Source organism: Salmo salar, chromosome 29, assembly GCF_965601325.2.
Source record: "Salmo salar chromosome 29, fSalSal1, whole genome shotgun sequence".
In the NCBI taxonomy this organism is placed as follows: domain Eukaryota; kingdom Metazoa; phylum Chordata; class Actinopteri; order Salmoniformes; family Salmonidae; genus Salmo; species Salmo salar.
Genome location: NC_138319.1, coordinates 27,740,637 through 27,758,070, shown reverse-complemented (window position 1 = coordinate 27,758,070; position 17,434 = coordinate 27,740,637). Strand labels below are relative to the sequence as shown.

At 42.4% G+C, this 17,434-nt stretch overlaps 1 protein-coding gene across 2 annotated transcripts; it reads left to right on the top strand.

Annotated features, from left to right (window-relative positions):
- The first annotated feature begins 904 nt into the window (after positions 1–904).
- LOC106590472 (N-alpha-acetyltransferase 50) lies at positions 905–17,399 on the top strand. 2 transcript variants are annotated; one of them, XM_014181536.3, is made up of 5 exons: positions 905–1,303; positions 13,889–14,022; positions 14,163–14,282; positions 14,564–14,630; positions 15,699–17,399. In XM_014181536.3, the coding sequence occupies exons 1-5, from the start codon at positions 1,296–1,298 to the stop codon at positions 15,874–15,876; spliced, it is 507 nt and encodes a 168-aa protein (XP_014037011.1). In that variant the 5' UTR covers positions 905–1,295; the 3' UTR covers positions 15,877–17,399. The 2 variants fall into 2 exon arrangements, with proteins under 2 accessions (XP_014037011.1, XP_014037010.1); XM_014181535.3 differs by having other exon boundaries at positions 919–1,303; positions 13,886–14,022.
- The last annotated feature ends 35 nt before the right edge of the window (positions 17,400–17,434 follow it).

Sequence of the window (17,434 nt, the reverse complement as noted above, 5' to 3'; positions counted from 1 at the left end):
TAGACATGTTCCACGGTTGAGGCTCGGAACGAAAAATATATTGAAGGCTCCACAATAGGCTGAGGGCAGAAAAGCAAACGGTAGAATTATGTGGTCTTTTTCGAAAAAATATCTTTGCGTTTGAACCAAAATGGCGGTAGAACAATAGGATGTTGCGGTTACGTGTTAAATATGGATTACACTGTTGGACACTGGAGATTTGCATTGCACAATATTTTACGTCAGTGCTATGAATTCAAATTAATATCGAGTTGCGCCACAAATGATTAGAAATTGAATAATAGCAAATTATTATTAAGACATGTAAAAATCTAACAAAAATATCAAAGCCAATGGACAATACATACTTCAAGAACAAAAATCACGAAATGTTTCAATATTTCTAAAACATAACTTGTTTTTTTTATTCAACAGAAATATTTAGGTAATTTGCTCAACCCATATAATAAAAATATCAGGATTAAAAAATATAAACGTACAGTGAGTGACATTCTGCGATTAGACGGATGGGTATACAGATAAAATTGACTTGGGCTGGCACTTAGGATGTTGATGTTGTAGCTTCAATGAGCTAGGCAGAGGCAAAAAGTCTGATATGGACAGTGATGGTGCCAAGATGGCAGGAGCAGTGGAATAGAGATACTAAGGGCAGGCATTTATTTAAAGTACAGAGGAAAGTCGAGGAGGGGAGGACGGCAGAAAGGGACAGAAGAGAGGAGGCTATTTTTTACAAAATTAAGGGTGGGACACAGCCATTTGAATACGACCTTAAATATGATAGGAAAACATCCAACAGGAAAGTGTGATTATTGGCAGGAAATAGAGCCGTAGAGCTTGTATCGCTACAGTGTGGGCAGTATCAGAGGGAAAGAGAGAGGCTGAGATCTATTACGAGGGAGAAGGGGATACAGGAAATTAGTTTAAAGAGTCTGTTTAGTAGAATGTCATTAGACATAGTCTCCAATATGTTATCTTTTTTAAGAGCAACTGGGCTCGCGGGTAGGATTTAGTTTCTCCCTGTCTCTGGCCCACACTCCAGTACAGTAGGTGGCGGTAATGCGCCATAACGTTGGATGCCAACCGCCAATAAACCCCACCGAAGAAGAAGTGACTTTCTGCGCATGCGGGGTCAGAGTTGACTGTGGAGGAGTGCGGTAGCTCAGCTAACAGCTAGCAACATACATGTGGAGGGTACGACAGGAGGAAACACCAACTCTGTCAAAATTCCTCTACCCGAACTGTAAACTACCCAGAACCTCAACCACATCGAAACTAAAGAATAACAGTAGTTTACAATGAAAGGGTGAGTAAAGCCATTAAAAGAGATGTCTGTGTTCCTAGCACGGGTAAAGTTTTTTTTTTTCTTGTCTTTTTTTTTTTTTTCAACGGGGGGCGGGAGAGGTGGTTGCAATGCTAACGTTGGCTAGCTAAACCGTTTGCACGGTTAGGTAAAATAACAGCAGTGATTTGTCTCTACCAGTTATTAGACACACTATCTCATTGGTTAACTAGTTAGCAAATAACATATTTAACCTGCTAAGTGTGGCAAGTAGCGCGTGCATTTTCCATCAAATTAAACTTTGAACAAAAAGTCGGATAAGTTTTTCATTTTACCTTTTATTTAACTAGGCAAGTCAGTTAAGAACAAATCCTTATTTTCAATGACGGCCTAGGAACAGGAACGGCAGATTTGTACCTTGTCAGCTCGGGGATTTGAACTTGCAACCTGCCGCCCCAGTTTGTAACATGCCTGTTAGTTCGTGGAGCTAGTTAGCTAACTAACGTTAGCTGGATTTTGAAACGTTTGAAGTCTGCTCTACTTTGACGTAACTATAGTTAATTACTAGGCTACTTTACGCTACACAACTCCAAGCTTGTTCAAAAAGCTACGTTAGCTAACGTTACCTACCTAGCCGCTAGCTAAGTAAAGTAGCTAACACTTGCTAGCTAATTTAACTTGGAACAAATTAGATTAAAGCTGTAACAGTACTACCTAGTAGCATGCTGACGTTGGTCAGTACATTTTGACAATCATATTTAGCCATTGGCTAGTATTACTGGTTTCTGTGAAGGAGTGTATTTCGCTGACGTTAACTAGTTTATTAGGCAATCTTAAAATGACTCAAGTAACCCATTGATTCAACTACTGTTTGGGGCGTGAGCATAAACCACATGCTCTGAGCATTTTTTTTATTATAATGTACATATTCGTATTATACAGTGCATTCAGAAAGTATTCCGATGCCTTGAGTTTTTCCACATTTTGTTACATTACAGCCTTATTCTAAAATTGATTATGTTGTTTTTTGCCTCATCAACAGCTGATTTATTAAACATTACAATATTAAATTTACATAAGTATTCAGACCCTTTACTCATTACTTTGTTGAAACAGCAATTACAGCCTTGAGTCTTGGGTATGACGCTACAAGCTTGGCACACCTGTATTTGGGCAGTTTCTCCCATTCTTCTCAGCAGATCATCTCAAGCTCTGTCAGGTTGAATGGGGTGTGTCGCTGCACAGCTATTTTCAGGTCTCTCCAGAGGTATTAGATCAGGTTCAAGTCTGGGCAGTGGCTAGGCCACTCGAGGACATTCAGAGACTTGTCCCGAAGCCACTCCTGCGTAGTCTTGGCTGTGTGTTAAGGGTCTTTGTCCTGTTGGAAAGTAAACCATAGCCCCAGTCTGAGGTCCTGAGCTCTCTGGAGCAGGTTTTCTTGAGGGTCTCTGTACTTTGCTTCGTTCATCTTTCATTCGATGCTGACTAGTCAAATCAAACTTTATTTGTCACATGCGCCATATACAACAAGTGTAGACCTTACCGTGAAATGTGTACTTACAAGCCCTTAACCAACAGTTCAGTTCAAGAAGAGTTAAGAAAATATTTACCAAATAGACTAAAGTAAATATATATATATATATATATATATATATATATATATATATGAATTAAAAAGTAACACAATAACAATGCTCTATACAGGGGGTGCCGAGACAGTGTGCGGGGGTACAGGTTAGTTGAGGTAATTTGTACATGTAGGTAGGGGTGTTGTGACTATGCATAGATGATAAACCGCCAAGTAGCAACAGTGTACAAATGCCGTGCTACTCGGCGGTTTATCATCTATGCATAGTCACAACACCCTTACCTACATGTACAAATTACCTCAACTAACTTGTACCCCCGCACACTGTCTCGGTACCCCCTGTATATAGCATTGTTATTGTGTTACTTTTTAATCTTTTTCTATTTATTTTTTACTTTAGTCTATTTGGTAAATATTTTCTTAACTCTTCTTGAACTGAACTGTTGGTTAAGGGCTTGTAAGTACACATTTCATGGTAAGGTCTACACTTGTTGTATATGGCGCATGTGACAAATAAAGTTTGATTTGACTAGTCAATGTAAATAGTCCGGTGGCGATTTTATTAATTGTTCAGCAGTCTTATGGCTTGGGGGTGGAAGCTGTTTAGGAGCCTTTTGGTCCTAGACTTGTCGTTCCGGTACCACTTGCTGTGCGGTAGCAGAGAAAAGTCTATAACTTAGGTGACTGGAGTCTGACAATTTTATGGGCGTTCCTCCGACTATTATAGTCGGTGTCAAGGAACTTGAAACTCTCGACCCGCTCCACTACAGCCCCGTCAATGTTAATGGGGGCCTGTTCAGCCCTCCTTTTCCTGTAGTCAACAATCAGCTCCTTTGTCTTGGTCACATTGAGGGAGAGGTTGTTGCCCTGGCACCATACTACCAGTTCTCTGACCTCTCTATAGGCTGTCTCATTGTTGTCAGTGATTAGGCCTACCACTGTTGTGTCGTCAGCAAACTTAATGATGGTGTTTGAGTCCAGTTTGGCCACGCAGTCGTGGGTGAACAGGGAGTACAGGAGGGGACTAAGTACACCCCCCTGAGGGGCCCCAGTGTTAACCTGTTAGGGCTAGGGGGCAGTATTGACACGGCTGGATAAAAAAACATACCCGATTTAATCTGGTTACCACTCCTACCCAGTAACTAGAATATGCATATACTTACTACATATGGATAGAAAACACCCTAAATTTTCTAAAACTGTTTGAATGGTGTCTGTGAGTATAACAGAACTCATTTGGCAGGCAAAACCCTGAGACATTTTCTGACAGGAAGTGGATACCTGATGTGTTGTATTACCTTTAAACCTATCCCATTGAAAAACACAGGGGCTGAGGAATATTTTGGCACTTCCTATTGCTTCCACTAGATGTCACCAGCCTTTACAAAGTGTTTTGAGTCTTCTGGAGGGAGATCTGACCGAACAAGAGCCATGGAACGATGATGGCCCATTAGACACCTGGCGCGCGAGTTCATGTTGGGTACCCTCGTTCCAATACGTTATAAAAGACTATGCATTCGTCCACCTTGAATATTATTCATGTTCTGGTTAAAAAAGGCCCTAATGATTTATGCTATACAACGTTTGACATGTTTGAACGAACGTAAATATATTTTTTCCCCTCGTTCATGACGAGAAGTCCGGCTGGCTTAGATCATGTGCTAACAAGACGGAGATTTTTGGACATAAATGATGAGCTTTTTTGAACAAAACTACATTCGTTATGGACCTGTGATACCTGGAAGTGACATCTGATGAAGAGAATCAAAGGTAATGGATTATTTACATAGTATTTTCGATTTTAGATCTCCCCAACATGACGTCTAGTCTGTATCGCAACGCGTATTTTTCTGGGCGCAGTGCTCAGATTATTGCAAAGTGTGATTTCCCAGTAAGGTTATTTTTAAATCTGGCAAGTTGATTGCGTTCAAGAGATGTAAATCTATAATTCTTTAAATGACAATATAATATTTTACCAATGTTTTCTAATTTTAATTATTTAATTTGTGACGCTGACTTGACTGCCGGTTATTGGAGGGAAACGATTTCCTCAACATCAATGCCATAGTAAAACGCTGTTTTTGGATATAAATATGAACTTGATAGAACTAAAAATGCATGCATTGTCTAACATAATGTCCTAGGAGTGTCATCTGATGGAGATTGTAAAAGGTTAGTGCATCATTTTAGCTGGTTTTATGGTTTTGGTGACCCTGTCTTTGAATTGACAAAACATTACACACAACTCTTGTAAATGTACTGTCCTAACATACTCTAAATTTATGCTTTCGCCGTAAAACCTTTTTGAAATCGTAAAACGTGGTTAGATTAAGGAGATGTTTATCTTTCAAAGGGTGTAAAATAGTTGTATGTTTGAAAAATTTGAATTTTGACATTTATTTGGATTCAAATTTGCCGCTCTTGAAATGCACCTGCTGTTGATGGAGTGCACCACGGGTGGCACGCTAGCGTCCCACCTAGCCCATAGAGGTTAAGGATCAGCGTGGCAGACGTGTTGTTGCCGACTCGTACCACCTGGGAGCGGTCCGTCAGGAAGTCCAGGATCCAGTTGCAGAGGGAGGTGTTTAGTCCCAGAGTTCTTAGCTTAGTGATGAGCTTCGTGGGCACTATGGTGTTGAACACTAAGCTGTAGTCAATGAACAGCATTCTCACATAGGTGTTTCTTTTGTCCAGGTGGGAAAGGGCAGTGTGGAGTGCGATTGAGATTGCGTCATCTGTGGATCTGTTGGGGCGGTATGCGAATCGGAGTGGGTCTAGGGTGTCCGGGAGGATGCTGTTGTGAGCCATGACCAGCCTTTCAAAGCACTTCATGGCTACTGGCGTGAGTGTTATGGGGCGGTAATCATTGAGGCAGGTTACCTTCGCTTCCTTGGGCACAGGGACTATGACGGTCTGCTTAAAACATAGGTATTACAGACTCGGTCAGGGAGAGGTTGAAAATGTCAGTGAAGACACTTGACAGTTGGTCCGCACATGCTTTGAGTACACGCCCTGGTAATCCGTCTGGCCCAGCGGCTTTGTGAATGTTGGCCTGTTTAAAGGTCTTGCTCACATCGGCTACCGAGAGCGTCAGCCAGAACAGCTGGTGCTCTTGTGCATGCCTCAGTGTTGCTTGCCTCGACGCGAGCATAAAAGGCATTTAGCTCGTCTGGTCTCCGTAATAGTGTTCCGGTGTAGTAGGATTCAATCTTAATTCTGTATTGACGCTTTGCTTGTTTGATGGTTTGTCTGAGGGCATAGCGTGATTTCTTGTAAGCGTCCGGATTAGTCTCCCGCTCCTTGAAAGCGGCAGCTCCAGCCTTTAGCTCAATACGGATGTTGCCTGTAATCCATGACTTCTGGTTGGGATATGTACGTATGTTCATTGTGGGGATGACGTCGTTGATGCACTTATTGATGAAGCCGGTGACTGGGGTGGTGTACTCCTCATGCCATTGGATGATTCCCGGAACATATTCCCATCTGTGCTAGCAAAACAGTCCTTTAGTGTAGCATCCGTGTCATTTGACCGTAGCATCCGCGTCATCTGACCACTTCCGTATTGAACGAGTCACTGGTACTTCCTGCTTTGGTTTTAGCTTGTAAGCAGGAATCAGGAGGATATAATTATGGTGAGATTTGCCAAATGGAGGGCGGGGGAGAGCTTTGTATGCATCTGTGTGTGGCATGAAGGTGGTCTAGTATTTTTTTTCCTGTGATTGCACGTGACACGCTGGTAAAATGTGGTTAAACTGATTTGCTTGCCTGCATTAAAGTCCCCGGACACTAGGAGCGCCACTTATGGGTGAGCATTTCCTTCTTTGCTTATGGCCTTATAGAGTTGGTTGAGAGCGGTCTTAGTGCCAGCTTCATTCTGTGGCAGTAAAGAGACTGCTACGAATAATATAACTCAAAGGCGAAATCCATTAAAGCCAAGATAATGGAATTCATTGCCCTTGACAGTCAACCGTTCTCTGTCGTGGGAGATGTTGGCTTTCGCCGACTGGTCGAGCACCGGTACACACTAACAAGGGCGGTGTTTTTCCAGATGTTGCCCTAACAGAGTTGCACAGTAATAGCGTCACTGCTATTAGCTTCACAACATGCATACTATGGAACACCGTTTGGGTCTTTGCGCGTCAAAAAGATACAGTAGCACTGTCAAAGCTGTACACAAAAGTCTGCAAACAAGCAAACACCGGCCACGAACGATGTGTTTCCAATACCGCGTTGGTATTGAAGCATAATTTGTTCGACTGCAACAAATTATGCTTTATTAAAGCTAGTTACTGGAGTAGCTAGCTTTAGCTTGGTACCTAGATAGCACCAATCCAACCAGCCTGAAAACAATGAGCAGTAGAAACTGCAGTCGTTTTCATTATTCTTAGCAAAGATTTAGGAATCCTTGTAAGTTGTTGTTCGCCTATGGAAATTGAACTTCAATTCATGAAAGTAAATAGCTAGCCAGCTACTTAACCCTGTTGCCCAAGGCTAATGTTATAAGCAGCCATCTAGCTTCATCTGGCTAGTGAGGCCAGACCGGACCTGGTTATGTGTTGTGAAGCTAGCCACAATAAGGATTAGGCACAATAGTGGAATTTTCGGTTTGCCTTCAAAATAAAAGGAAGACATTGACAGTGATGCAAATAATTGTCATACTTTAATTTTGAAGGCTAACTGCAAAGTCCACTATTGTGGCTAATCCTTATTGTGGCTAGCTTCACATAGATGGGTCTGACCATCATTAATCAAATAAGAACTGTCTTATAAATTATGGTTATTTTAGATGACACCTGGATTGTTGTTTTCCTATGTTTTTGGGGAAGAACATTGTTTGCATTCATGAGCTAGCTAGCTTTTTTTTATGACCAGCACTGTAGGATGCGCGAGACAACTTTACCAGCATCATAGCATACGTATTGATGAATCGTTGTGACATATGAAATGAGTGATGGTGTAATAACTTAGTAAAATTAATGAACGCGTTAAATTATTGTGACGTACCGTATTATTCAGGTCCTGATTGGTCAACAAGCTTATTTGAGGTATCTTTTTTGACATGGAAAGACCCAAACGCCATTCCGTAGAAATCCTGATTGAGAATGAAACGACTGAACACATGAACAATGAAACAGCACAGCAAGTAAATGAAAGAAATAGGTTTTGATTATGTTTTACTGGTAATGGGGACATAAGTAAATGCCAACAAAATAACTTTTTGGTCAGTGTGTGTAACCTTTATTTAACTAGGCAAGTCAGTTAAGAACAAATTCTTATTTACAATGACGGCCCGAACGACGCTGGGCTAATTGTGCGCCGGCCTATGGGACTTCCAATCATGGCCTGTTGTGATACAGCCTGGATTTGAACCAGGGACTGTAGTGACACCTCGTGCACTGAGATGCAGTGCCTTAGACCTCTGTGTCAACTATTTAACTGTAATAGAATGCTTAAAAGGCCACTTTTTTTTTGGCAAGGAAAATGTCGGATATCGGCATCGGCCAAAAATGTCACGTCGGTGCATCACTAATAAGAATGAGTGAGTTTTTGTCACAACCCAGCTTGTGAAGTGACAAAGAGCTCTTATAGGACCAGGGCACAAATAATAATATAGTAATCAGTAATTTTGCTCGTTATTTAGCTAGCTTACATGTAAAACCTTATTTGTTCATTAAAAAAAACTCACCACCGGTTAATGAGAAGGGTGTGCTTGAAAGGATGCGCATAACTCTGTTGGGTTGTATTGGAGAGAGTCTCAGTTTTAAGTAATTTTCCACACACCGTCTGTGCCTGTATTTAATTTTCATGCTAGTGAGGGTCGAGAATCCACTCTCGCATAGGTACGTGGTTGCAAAGGGCATCAGTGTCTTAACAGCGCAATTTGCCAAGGCAAGAAACTCGGAGCGCAGCCCTATCCAGAAATCTGGCAGTAGCTTCTGATTAAATTCAATTTTCACAGAACTGCTTGTTGCAATTTCAATGAGGCTCTCTTGTTCAGATATCGGTAAGTGGACTTGCATGAAGGGATAACGAATCCAGTTGTCAACTGTTTCGGGAAAGTAATTGTGCACCCAGCTCACTCAGGTGCTTCCCTATATCACATTTGACGTCCGTAAGCTTGTTCATTTGCACACACAAAAAATCACACAATGATGGAAAGACCTGTGTGTTGTCCTTGTTAATGCAGACAGAATACTTCTTAACCATAGCCTCAATTTTGTCCCTCACATTGATTATAGTTGCGGAGAGTCCCTGTAATCCTAGATTCAGATAATTCAGGCAAGAAAAAACATCACCCAGATAGGCCAGTCATGTGAGAAACTTGTCATCATGCAAGTGGTCAGACAAGTGAAAATTATGGTCAGTAAAGAGAACTTTAAGCTAGTCTCTCAATTAAAAAACCGTCAATACTTTGCCTCTTGTTAACCAGCGCACTTCTGTATGTTGTAAAAGCGTTACATGGTCGCTGGCCATATCATTGCATAATGCAGAAAATACACGCGAGTTCAGGGGCCTTGCTTTAACAAAGTTAACCATTTTCACTGTAGTGTCCAAAACGTCTTTCAAGCTGTCAGGCATTCCCTTGGAAGCAAGAGCCTCTCTGTGGATGCTGCAGTGTACCCAAGTGGCGTCGGGAGCAACTGCTTGCACACGCGTTACCACTCCACTATGTCTCCCTGTCATGGCTTTTGCGCAATCAGTACAGATACCAACAAAGTCCATTCGATGTCACAAAGCTGTCCAGTAATTTAAAAATATCCTCTCATGTTGTCCTGGTTTGCAGAAGAGGATGTCTTCCTTAATTGACCCCCCCCCCCCCCCCCCCCCCCCATAAACGTAACGGACATATACCAGGAGCTGTGCCAGACCCACCACATCTGTTGACTCATCCAGCTATAACGCATAGAATTCACAGGCTTGTATGCGAGGAAGTTATTGTTTCAAAACATCTCCTGCCATGTCACTGATGCGTCGTGAAAGTGTTTGATGAAGTCATTGTCTGTTTAGATTATTTGGCCTTTTCCCCCAGCATTGTCCCAGCCATATCCGCGGCAGCAGGAAGAATTAAGTCCTCCACAATAGTATGGGGCTTGCCTATCCTAGCCACTCGGTAGCTCACCATATAAGATGCTTCTAGCCCCATCTTATTAATGGTATCTGTTGCTTTTATACAGTCTTACTACTTGAAAGTCGTCTTTATTCTCGCCCAAAAAACTCCTGTGGCTTATTTTTCACATTGTCATGTTTTGTTTCTAAATGTCTACGCAAGAGTGAAGGTTTCCCACGAGAGAGTAACAGTTAATGTGATTGGATGTTAATTATTTGACTAGGCTACCTGTATTTGACTTATTTTGCTGAACACTAGATGGTTTAAGTTTATTTTTGGCAGTGAAACGAGGCTACTCGGGTGAGAAAAAAACCTCACCCAAATGTATTGCCCTGTTGAAAAATATAAATGTACTGTTTGAAAATGTGAAGAAAAAAAGAATTTAATAAATAAAATTATCACATTTTTATTTGTCGTACCCCTGGGGGTACAGACTAATGGTGGGGTCTCAGAGCAGATGTCTTAGATTTGAATATTGGCAACGTCGCCAGGTCTCTGCTGTCACTCTATCCGGCCTGTCTGACTGCTTGCTGTTGAACACGTGACCAGCAGCTGTTGTCAGCATAGAGGTTTTAACATGAGTCGCCCTATAAATACCTCTGTGCGCTACCAGGAGTAAATCAATTGGAGGCAAATGGTCAAACTCAAGAGACATGAAAACAAACTCTCAGTCCCAGAGATTGACATTTACCTAAACATCATGCCTAATCTTTCATGATCAAGGCACACAGGAAAGGCTGTTTACATGCATAAAGATTGCATGTAACATGTCAGTCATCCCAATTGAATTAATGTGGGGTTTTGTCTTGGGGGGCAGATTTTGTGTCTGGTGTAGTGCTGTGTGCATGATGCCACTGTTAACATGTTGGGATGACAGGTGGCAGCTGTCAATGCATCTGGGCTGGTCCAGGTGGCACACAGTGGCAGGAGAACTGGCTGCCCAGCCAGCTCCCTAGAAGAGCTCAAGGCAGACCAGATCATGTCCTCAGGCACTGATAGACATCTGCGTTTACCAAAATACTTAATGTGAGTTGTGCCTTGTGTACACATACCATGACCACATGTGGATCAGTCGCTGTGGATATAAGTGCCACATTAAAAGTATTATGGATACCCCTTCAAATTAGTGAATTTGGCTATTTCAGCCACACCCACTGCTGACAGGTGTATAACATTGAGAGCCATGCATTCTCCATAGACAAACATTGGCAGTAGAATGGCCTTACTGAAGAGCTCAGTGACTTTCAACGTGGCACCGTCATAGGATGCTACCTTCCCAACAAGTCAGTTTGTCAAATTTCTGCCTTGCTAGAGCTGCCCCGCTCAACTGTAAGTGATGTTATTGGGAAGTGGAAATGTCTAGGAGCAACAACGGCTCACCTGCGAAATGTTAGGCCACACAAGTTCACTGAATGGGACCGCCGAATGCTGGAACGTGTTATAATCGTCTCACTACCGAGTTCCAAACAACCTCTGGAAGCACGTCAACACAAGAACTGTTCGTCAGGAGTTGAAATGGGTTTCCATGGTCGAGCAGCCGCACACAAGCCTAAGATCACCATGTGCAATGCCAAGCGTTGGCTGGAGTGGTGTAAAACTCGCCGCTATTGGACTCTGGAGCAGTGGAAACACATTGTCTGGAGTGATGAAACACTCTTCACCATCTACCAGTCAATGGACGAATCTGGGTTTGGCAGATGCCAGGAAAATGCTACCTGCCTTAACCTGTTATGGCTAGGAGGCAGTATTTTCACGGCTGGATAAAAAAACATACACGATTTAATCTGGTTACTACTCCTGCCCAGTAACTAGAATATGCATATAATTATTGGCTTTGGATAGAAAACACTCCAAAGTTTCTAAAACTGTTTGAATGGTGTCTGTGAGTATAACAGAACTCAAATTGCAGGTCAAAACCTGAGAGATTCCTTTACAGGAAGTGGCCTGTCTGACCATTTCTTGAACTTCTTTGCCATCTCTATCTTTTACAAAGGATCTCTGCTCTAACGTGACACTTCCTACGTCTTCCATGGGCGCTCAGAGCCCGGGAAAAACCTGAATGTCGTCATCCCAGCCCCAGGCTGAAACACATTATCACCTTTCTCAAGTGGCCGATTAAAGGACTGTGGGCTTAGGCGTGTGCCCTGGCCGCCCCCGTCTTTGTGATTTTTCCTCTGTTTGCCGAAAAGGAGATTCCCGGTCGGAATATTATCGCTTTTTTACGAGATAAATTGCATAAAAATTGATTTTAAACAGCGGTTGACATGCTTCGAAGTACGGTAATGGAATATTTAGATTTTTTTTGTCACGAATTGCGCCATGCGCACGACCCTGATTTACCATTTCGGATAGTTTCTGGAACGCACGAACAAAACGCCGCTATTCGGATATAACGATGGATTATTTGGGACCAAACCAACATTTGTTATTGAAGTAGCAGTCCTGGGAGTGCATTCTGACGACGACAACAAAGGTAATAGCATTTTTGTTATAGTAAATCTGATTTTGGTGAAGGCTTACTTACCGGGTGTCTAAATAGCTAGCCCGTGATGGCTGGGCTATGTACTTAGAATATTGCAAAATGTGCTTTCACCAAAAAGCAATTTTAAAATCGGACATATCGAGTGCATAGAGGAGTTCTGTATCTATAATTCTTAAAATAATTGTTATGCTTTTTGTGAACGTTTATCGTGAGTAATTTAGTAAATTGTTAGTAAATTCCCCGGAAGTTTGCGGGGGGTATGCTAGTTCTGAACGTCACATGCTAATGTAAAAAGCTGTTTTTTGATATAAATATGAACTTGATTGAACAAAACATGCATGTATTGTATAACATAATGTCCTAGGTGTGTCATCTGTGTTAACTCGAAATGACACAACGACAAGGTTCCAGTTTAACAAAGTTTACTATACTGTATGAACACACTACAAGGTAGCCATTAAACTCACGGCTAGGTCCATCCACGAACTAACTTCCTGCGCAGCCGCACTCTTGACTGAGTGATAGCCCCGTAATAACAGAAATATAGGGATACTTAAAACATGAACTTAACAATCTGATGAAGATCATCAAAGGTTAGTGCTGCATTTAGCTGTCTTCTGGGTTTTTGTGACATTATATGCTAGCTTGAAAAATGGGTGTCTGATTATTTCTGGCTGGGTACTCTGCTGACATAATCTAATGTTTTGCTTTCGCTGTAAAGCCTTTTTGAAATCGGGCAGTGTGGTTAGATAAAGGAGAGTCTTGTCTTTAAAATGCTGTGAAATAGTCATATGTTTGAAAAATTGAAGTTTTTGTATTTTTGAGGAATTTGTAATTGGCGCCACGCCTATCATTGGATATTGGAGCAGGTGTTCCGCTAGCGGAACGTCTAGATGTAAGAGGTTAATGCATAGTGCCAACTGTAAAGTTTGGTGGAGGGGGAATAATGGTATGGGGTTATTTTTCATGGTTCGGGCTAGGCCCCTTAGCTCCAGTGAAGGGAAATGTTAACGCTACAGCATAGAATGACATTCTAGATGATTCTGTGCTTCCAACAGTGGCAACAGTTTGACAGCATGATAATGCTCCCGTGCACAAATAGAGGTCCCTACAGAAACTGTTTGTCGAGATCTAATTGCTCAAAAATAGTGCCCGACCTCACTAATGCTCTTGTGGCTGAATGGAAGCAAGACCCTGCAGCAATGTTCCAACATTTAATGAAAAGCCTTCCCAGAAGAGTGGAGGCTGTTATAGCAGCAAAGGGGGGACCAACTCTATGTTAATGCCCATAAGTTTGGAATGAGTTATTTGAAAAGCAGGTGTCCACATACTTTTGATCATTTAGTGTATCTGTGTGTGTCGTTTTGCTTGGTTAGACCCCCCCCCCCCCCTGTGCCCAGCTGGTTGACCGTTCTGCTCTTGTTCCAGTAGCCGGATCGAGCTGGGGGACGTTACGCCCCACAACATTAAACAGTTGAAACGCCTCAACCAGGTCATCTTTCCCGTCAGCTACAATGACAAGTTCTACAAGGACGTGCTTGAAGTGGGAGAGCTCGCCAAGCTAGGTAAGACGAGACGGGCTTGCCCAATGACGTAGTCCCTTGTAGTCTATTGATGCACTTGTTTTGGTTGTTTACTTATGGTGTGTTATGAGAAAACGCTGCATGGCACTGATGTGTGATACCTCTGACCCCTGTGTTTGTAGCATACTTCAATGACATTGCGGTGGGGGCAGTGTGCTGCAGAGTGGACCACTCTCAGAACCAGAAGAGACTGTATATCATGACACTGGGCTGCCTAGCGCCCTACCGCAGGTTAGGCATAGGTACGGTGCAGATCTTTTGTTTTCGTACATCGACAATAGCCAGCTTCACACCATATTCACTTTTATCCTCTCATACTGTTTGCAGTTTTTTTTACATGTTTTCAAAAATATATATCATTTAAAACATTTTTTACATAATCTTAAGCTACCTAGGTGGGACAACCACATCAGTCATAGTTACTATATTGAGGGAAAATGTATTTACCATCTGCCAAGTCAGAGCTAGTCACTTGTGTTGCATGTTGTCAAACTCCTGATCTTCTGTCTTGTATTGTGACCAGGAACAAAGATGCTGAACCATGTGTTAAACATCTGCGAGAAGGATGGCACCTTTGACAACATTTACCTGTAAGTCTATACTGAAGGATCTGTGTTCTGCGTCTTAAGGCGCTTACAGATGGGCCACGGTAAACGGCAATCGAACCACAAGAGAATCCGCCTACCGTATGTAGAGACCAGCGCTTCCGGTTGTCAGCTTGAATATTGTCATTAAAACGTTTTGTTTGATTGGTTGACAACTCCGCTCATTGGTCAACTATGAGCAGCGGCTGCTTAAGACTTAAGCTAATGTCATCTTTTGGCGTCTCGAGCGCCAAGCCAGCAGCACCGCTCACGGGAGTGAGGACCACGAACCACGGCGCTAGCAAAACTGCATGTGATTTGCCACCCTACTCCCATGGAAGTCTGTGTTACCTTTGGTGCTTAGTCTGTAAGCTCTTTACGGTGCATCTCAGTATTTCTAAATGGACTCTTCTCATGTCCGCTCACTGTGTTGATGTGAAAGAACTGGACAGGTGAAAGCAATTGCCTAGTATGGGCATAGTATACACCATATTGCTTGCACCATTTCTCTGTTTTCACATCAGTGCAGATGGAGGAAAAGCCCTGCTATTGAGATGCATACTCAGTGGTCAGTTAAATGTTTGTCATCGCTTAACTCCTAATTCACACGCTTCTATCTGCGTTGACCCTTTTTACACTAACTCTTACTATTGTAAAGTGGTTGTTCCACTGGATATCATAAGGTGAATGCACCAATTTGTAAGTCGCTCTGGATAAGAGCGTCTGCTAAATGACGTAAATGTAATGTAAATGTAACTCATAACATACGCTGCTGCTACAGTTTATTATCTATCCTGTTGCCTAGTCACTTTACCCCTACCTATATGTACATATCTACCTCAATTACTTCGTACCCCTGCACATCGACTCGGTACTGGTACCCTGTGTATATATCCAAGTTATCGTTACTCATTGTGTATTTATTCCTTGTGGTATAATTGTTCTATTATTTCACTTCTCTGCGTTATTGGGAAGGGCCCGTAAGTAAGCATTACACTGTTGGTCTACACCTGTTTATGAAGCATGTGACAAATAAAATGTTATTTGATTTGGATTTCTTCTCTCATCTGACAGTCACGTGCAGATCAGCAACGAGTCGGCCATCGACTTCTACCAGAAGTTTGGCTTTGAGATCATCGAGACGAAAAAGAACTACTACAAGAGGATAGAGCCTGCAGACGCCCACGTGCTTCAGAAGAGCCTGCGCAGCCCGTGTGCGCCCCCTGGGGAAGAGCTGCAGAAGACCGAGTAGGGGCTGCAGCCTCAGGGAAAGAGCATGGTCGTGCCCCGCCTCCCCAGAAACAGAACTGTGACAGATGCCTATGGGTCGACACATTCATCCACTTTCTTCAAAGGATGTTAAAAAGAGCGAAACAAAAAAATCTAAGTTTAAAAAAACAAAACATGGCATTTTTATTTTGCAAAAAAAGAGTCCCAATAAAAGATTTTTAAAAACTAAACTAAGGGTTCAGAATCCAAAAGTGCTCAGAAAAGCTGCTGACTTAAGACAGTTTAGAAATGTTGGGGGGGTGGGGTGGGGGTGGTTCTGTGTTTGCAAATCATACTTTTTGTGTTTGAGTTTTTAAAAGCGGTTATAAAGGTAAGGGGACATATCTTTGGTGTTTGGACAAAAAAAAAACAATAGAACTGAATAGGAAAAAAATGTACGGTAAGAGATTATCGTTGACAAAGGAAGTCCCCAACTGGCAACATTATTGATGCTTTGAGTTGTCATGGTGACTCCTTCATAACACTGAACTCCAGCCCATCACCACCCAAGCCCAGGGACTTATGGGAAGTTTTTACTGGTGGTTGAGACTTCCTGTTTCTTCTGGCAATATGCGAAGTGTGAGCCTTGCATAGGGGATGCAATACTTCGTGACGTCAAAGCTCTGACGCCACTCCAGAGGGGAAAAGGAGAAATGAGTGCCCTCATAGAATGGGCATGAGGATTGATGAACAGTTTCAAGGTGTGGGAAGATTTGGGGGAGTGGATTCTCCTATTTGTTTCTGAATGGTTGTTTCTCAACCCATCTTTAATTCTCTCTTCAGCTCTTTCCCCCCCCCCTAAATGCCAACTGGCTCAGGGCTTCTCCTGGGCTTGCCACAGATGCTGTGTGAGAGAGTTCAGGAAACCCTCAGAGATCAGGGTGTGAGATGGGCAAAGATGTATGAGATCAAAGGATATAACTGGTGTCTTAAGATGAGGATGTTTTTGTCAAAGTACAAAGATGGAACAAGACATCCGGGGGGGGGGGGGGGGGGGTTGGTTGAGTACCCAGTCTGTGTATTTACAGTAGATTGGTGCCACAATTATTGTATCTCCATTTCAGGACTAGAGCAGTTCAATTGACTGGCTAAGATGGAGACCTCTCTGCCTTGGTGGAGTGCATGGATGAGTTTGTTGTGGATGCTTCTGTTTAGATTGGCACTTTATAGTTAGCCTGAGTACTGTCTGGTACCGAGACTAACCTTTAGTGGCCCTTTAGTAGGAGGTTGTAACCAAGTCAACTAGATTTATCAAGTAACCTTTCTGTGCGCTTCACTCATGACCATCTATTCAAGATTGTGGGAAGGTTGTGTGTTGGTTTGGGAGTTTCCTCTGTGGGCCCCTCAGAAGCCCAGGAGAAACCTTGCTGACTGCATGCTGGGAGAGTAGTCCCCCCCTCCACTGTTGTAAAAGCATGTTTTGTTTTCTTTGAAGAATTTTATATTTTCTGGAGCTCTATATTGTAAGACTTTTTAACCACCTAAATAAAATAAATACTATTTGCATTGTGGGTTCATGTTTATTTTTTTGTATATCCAAA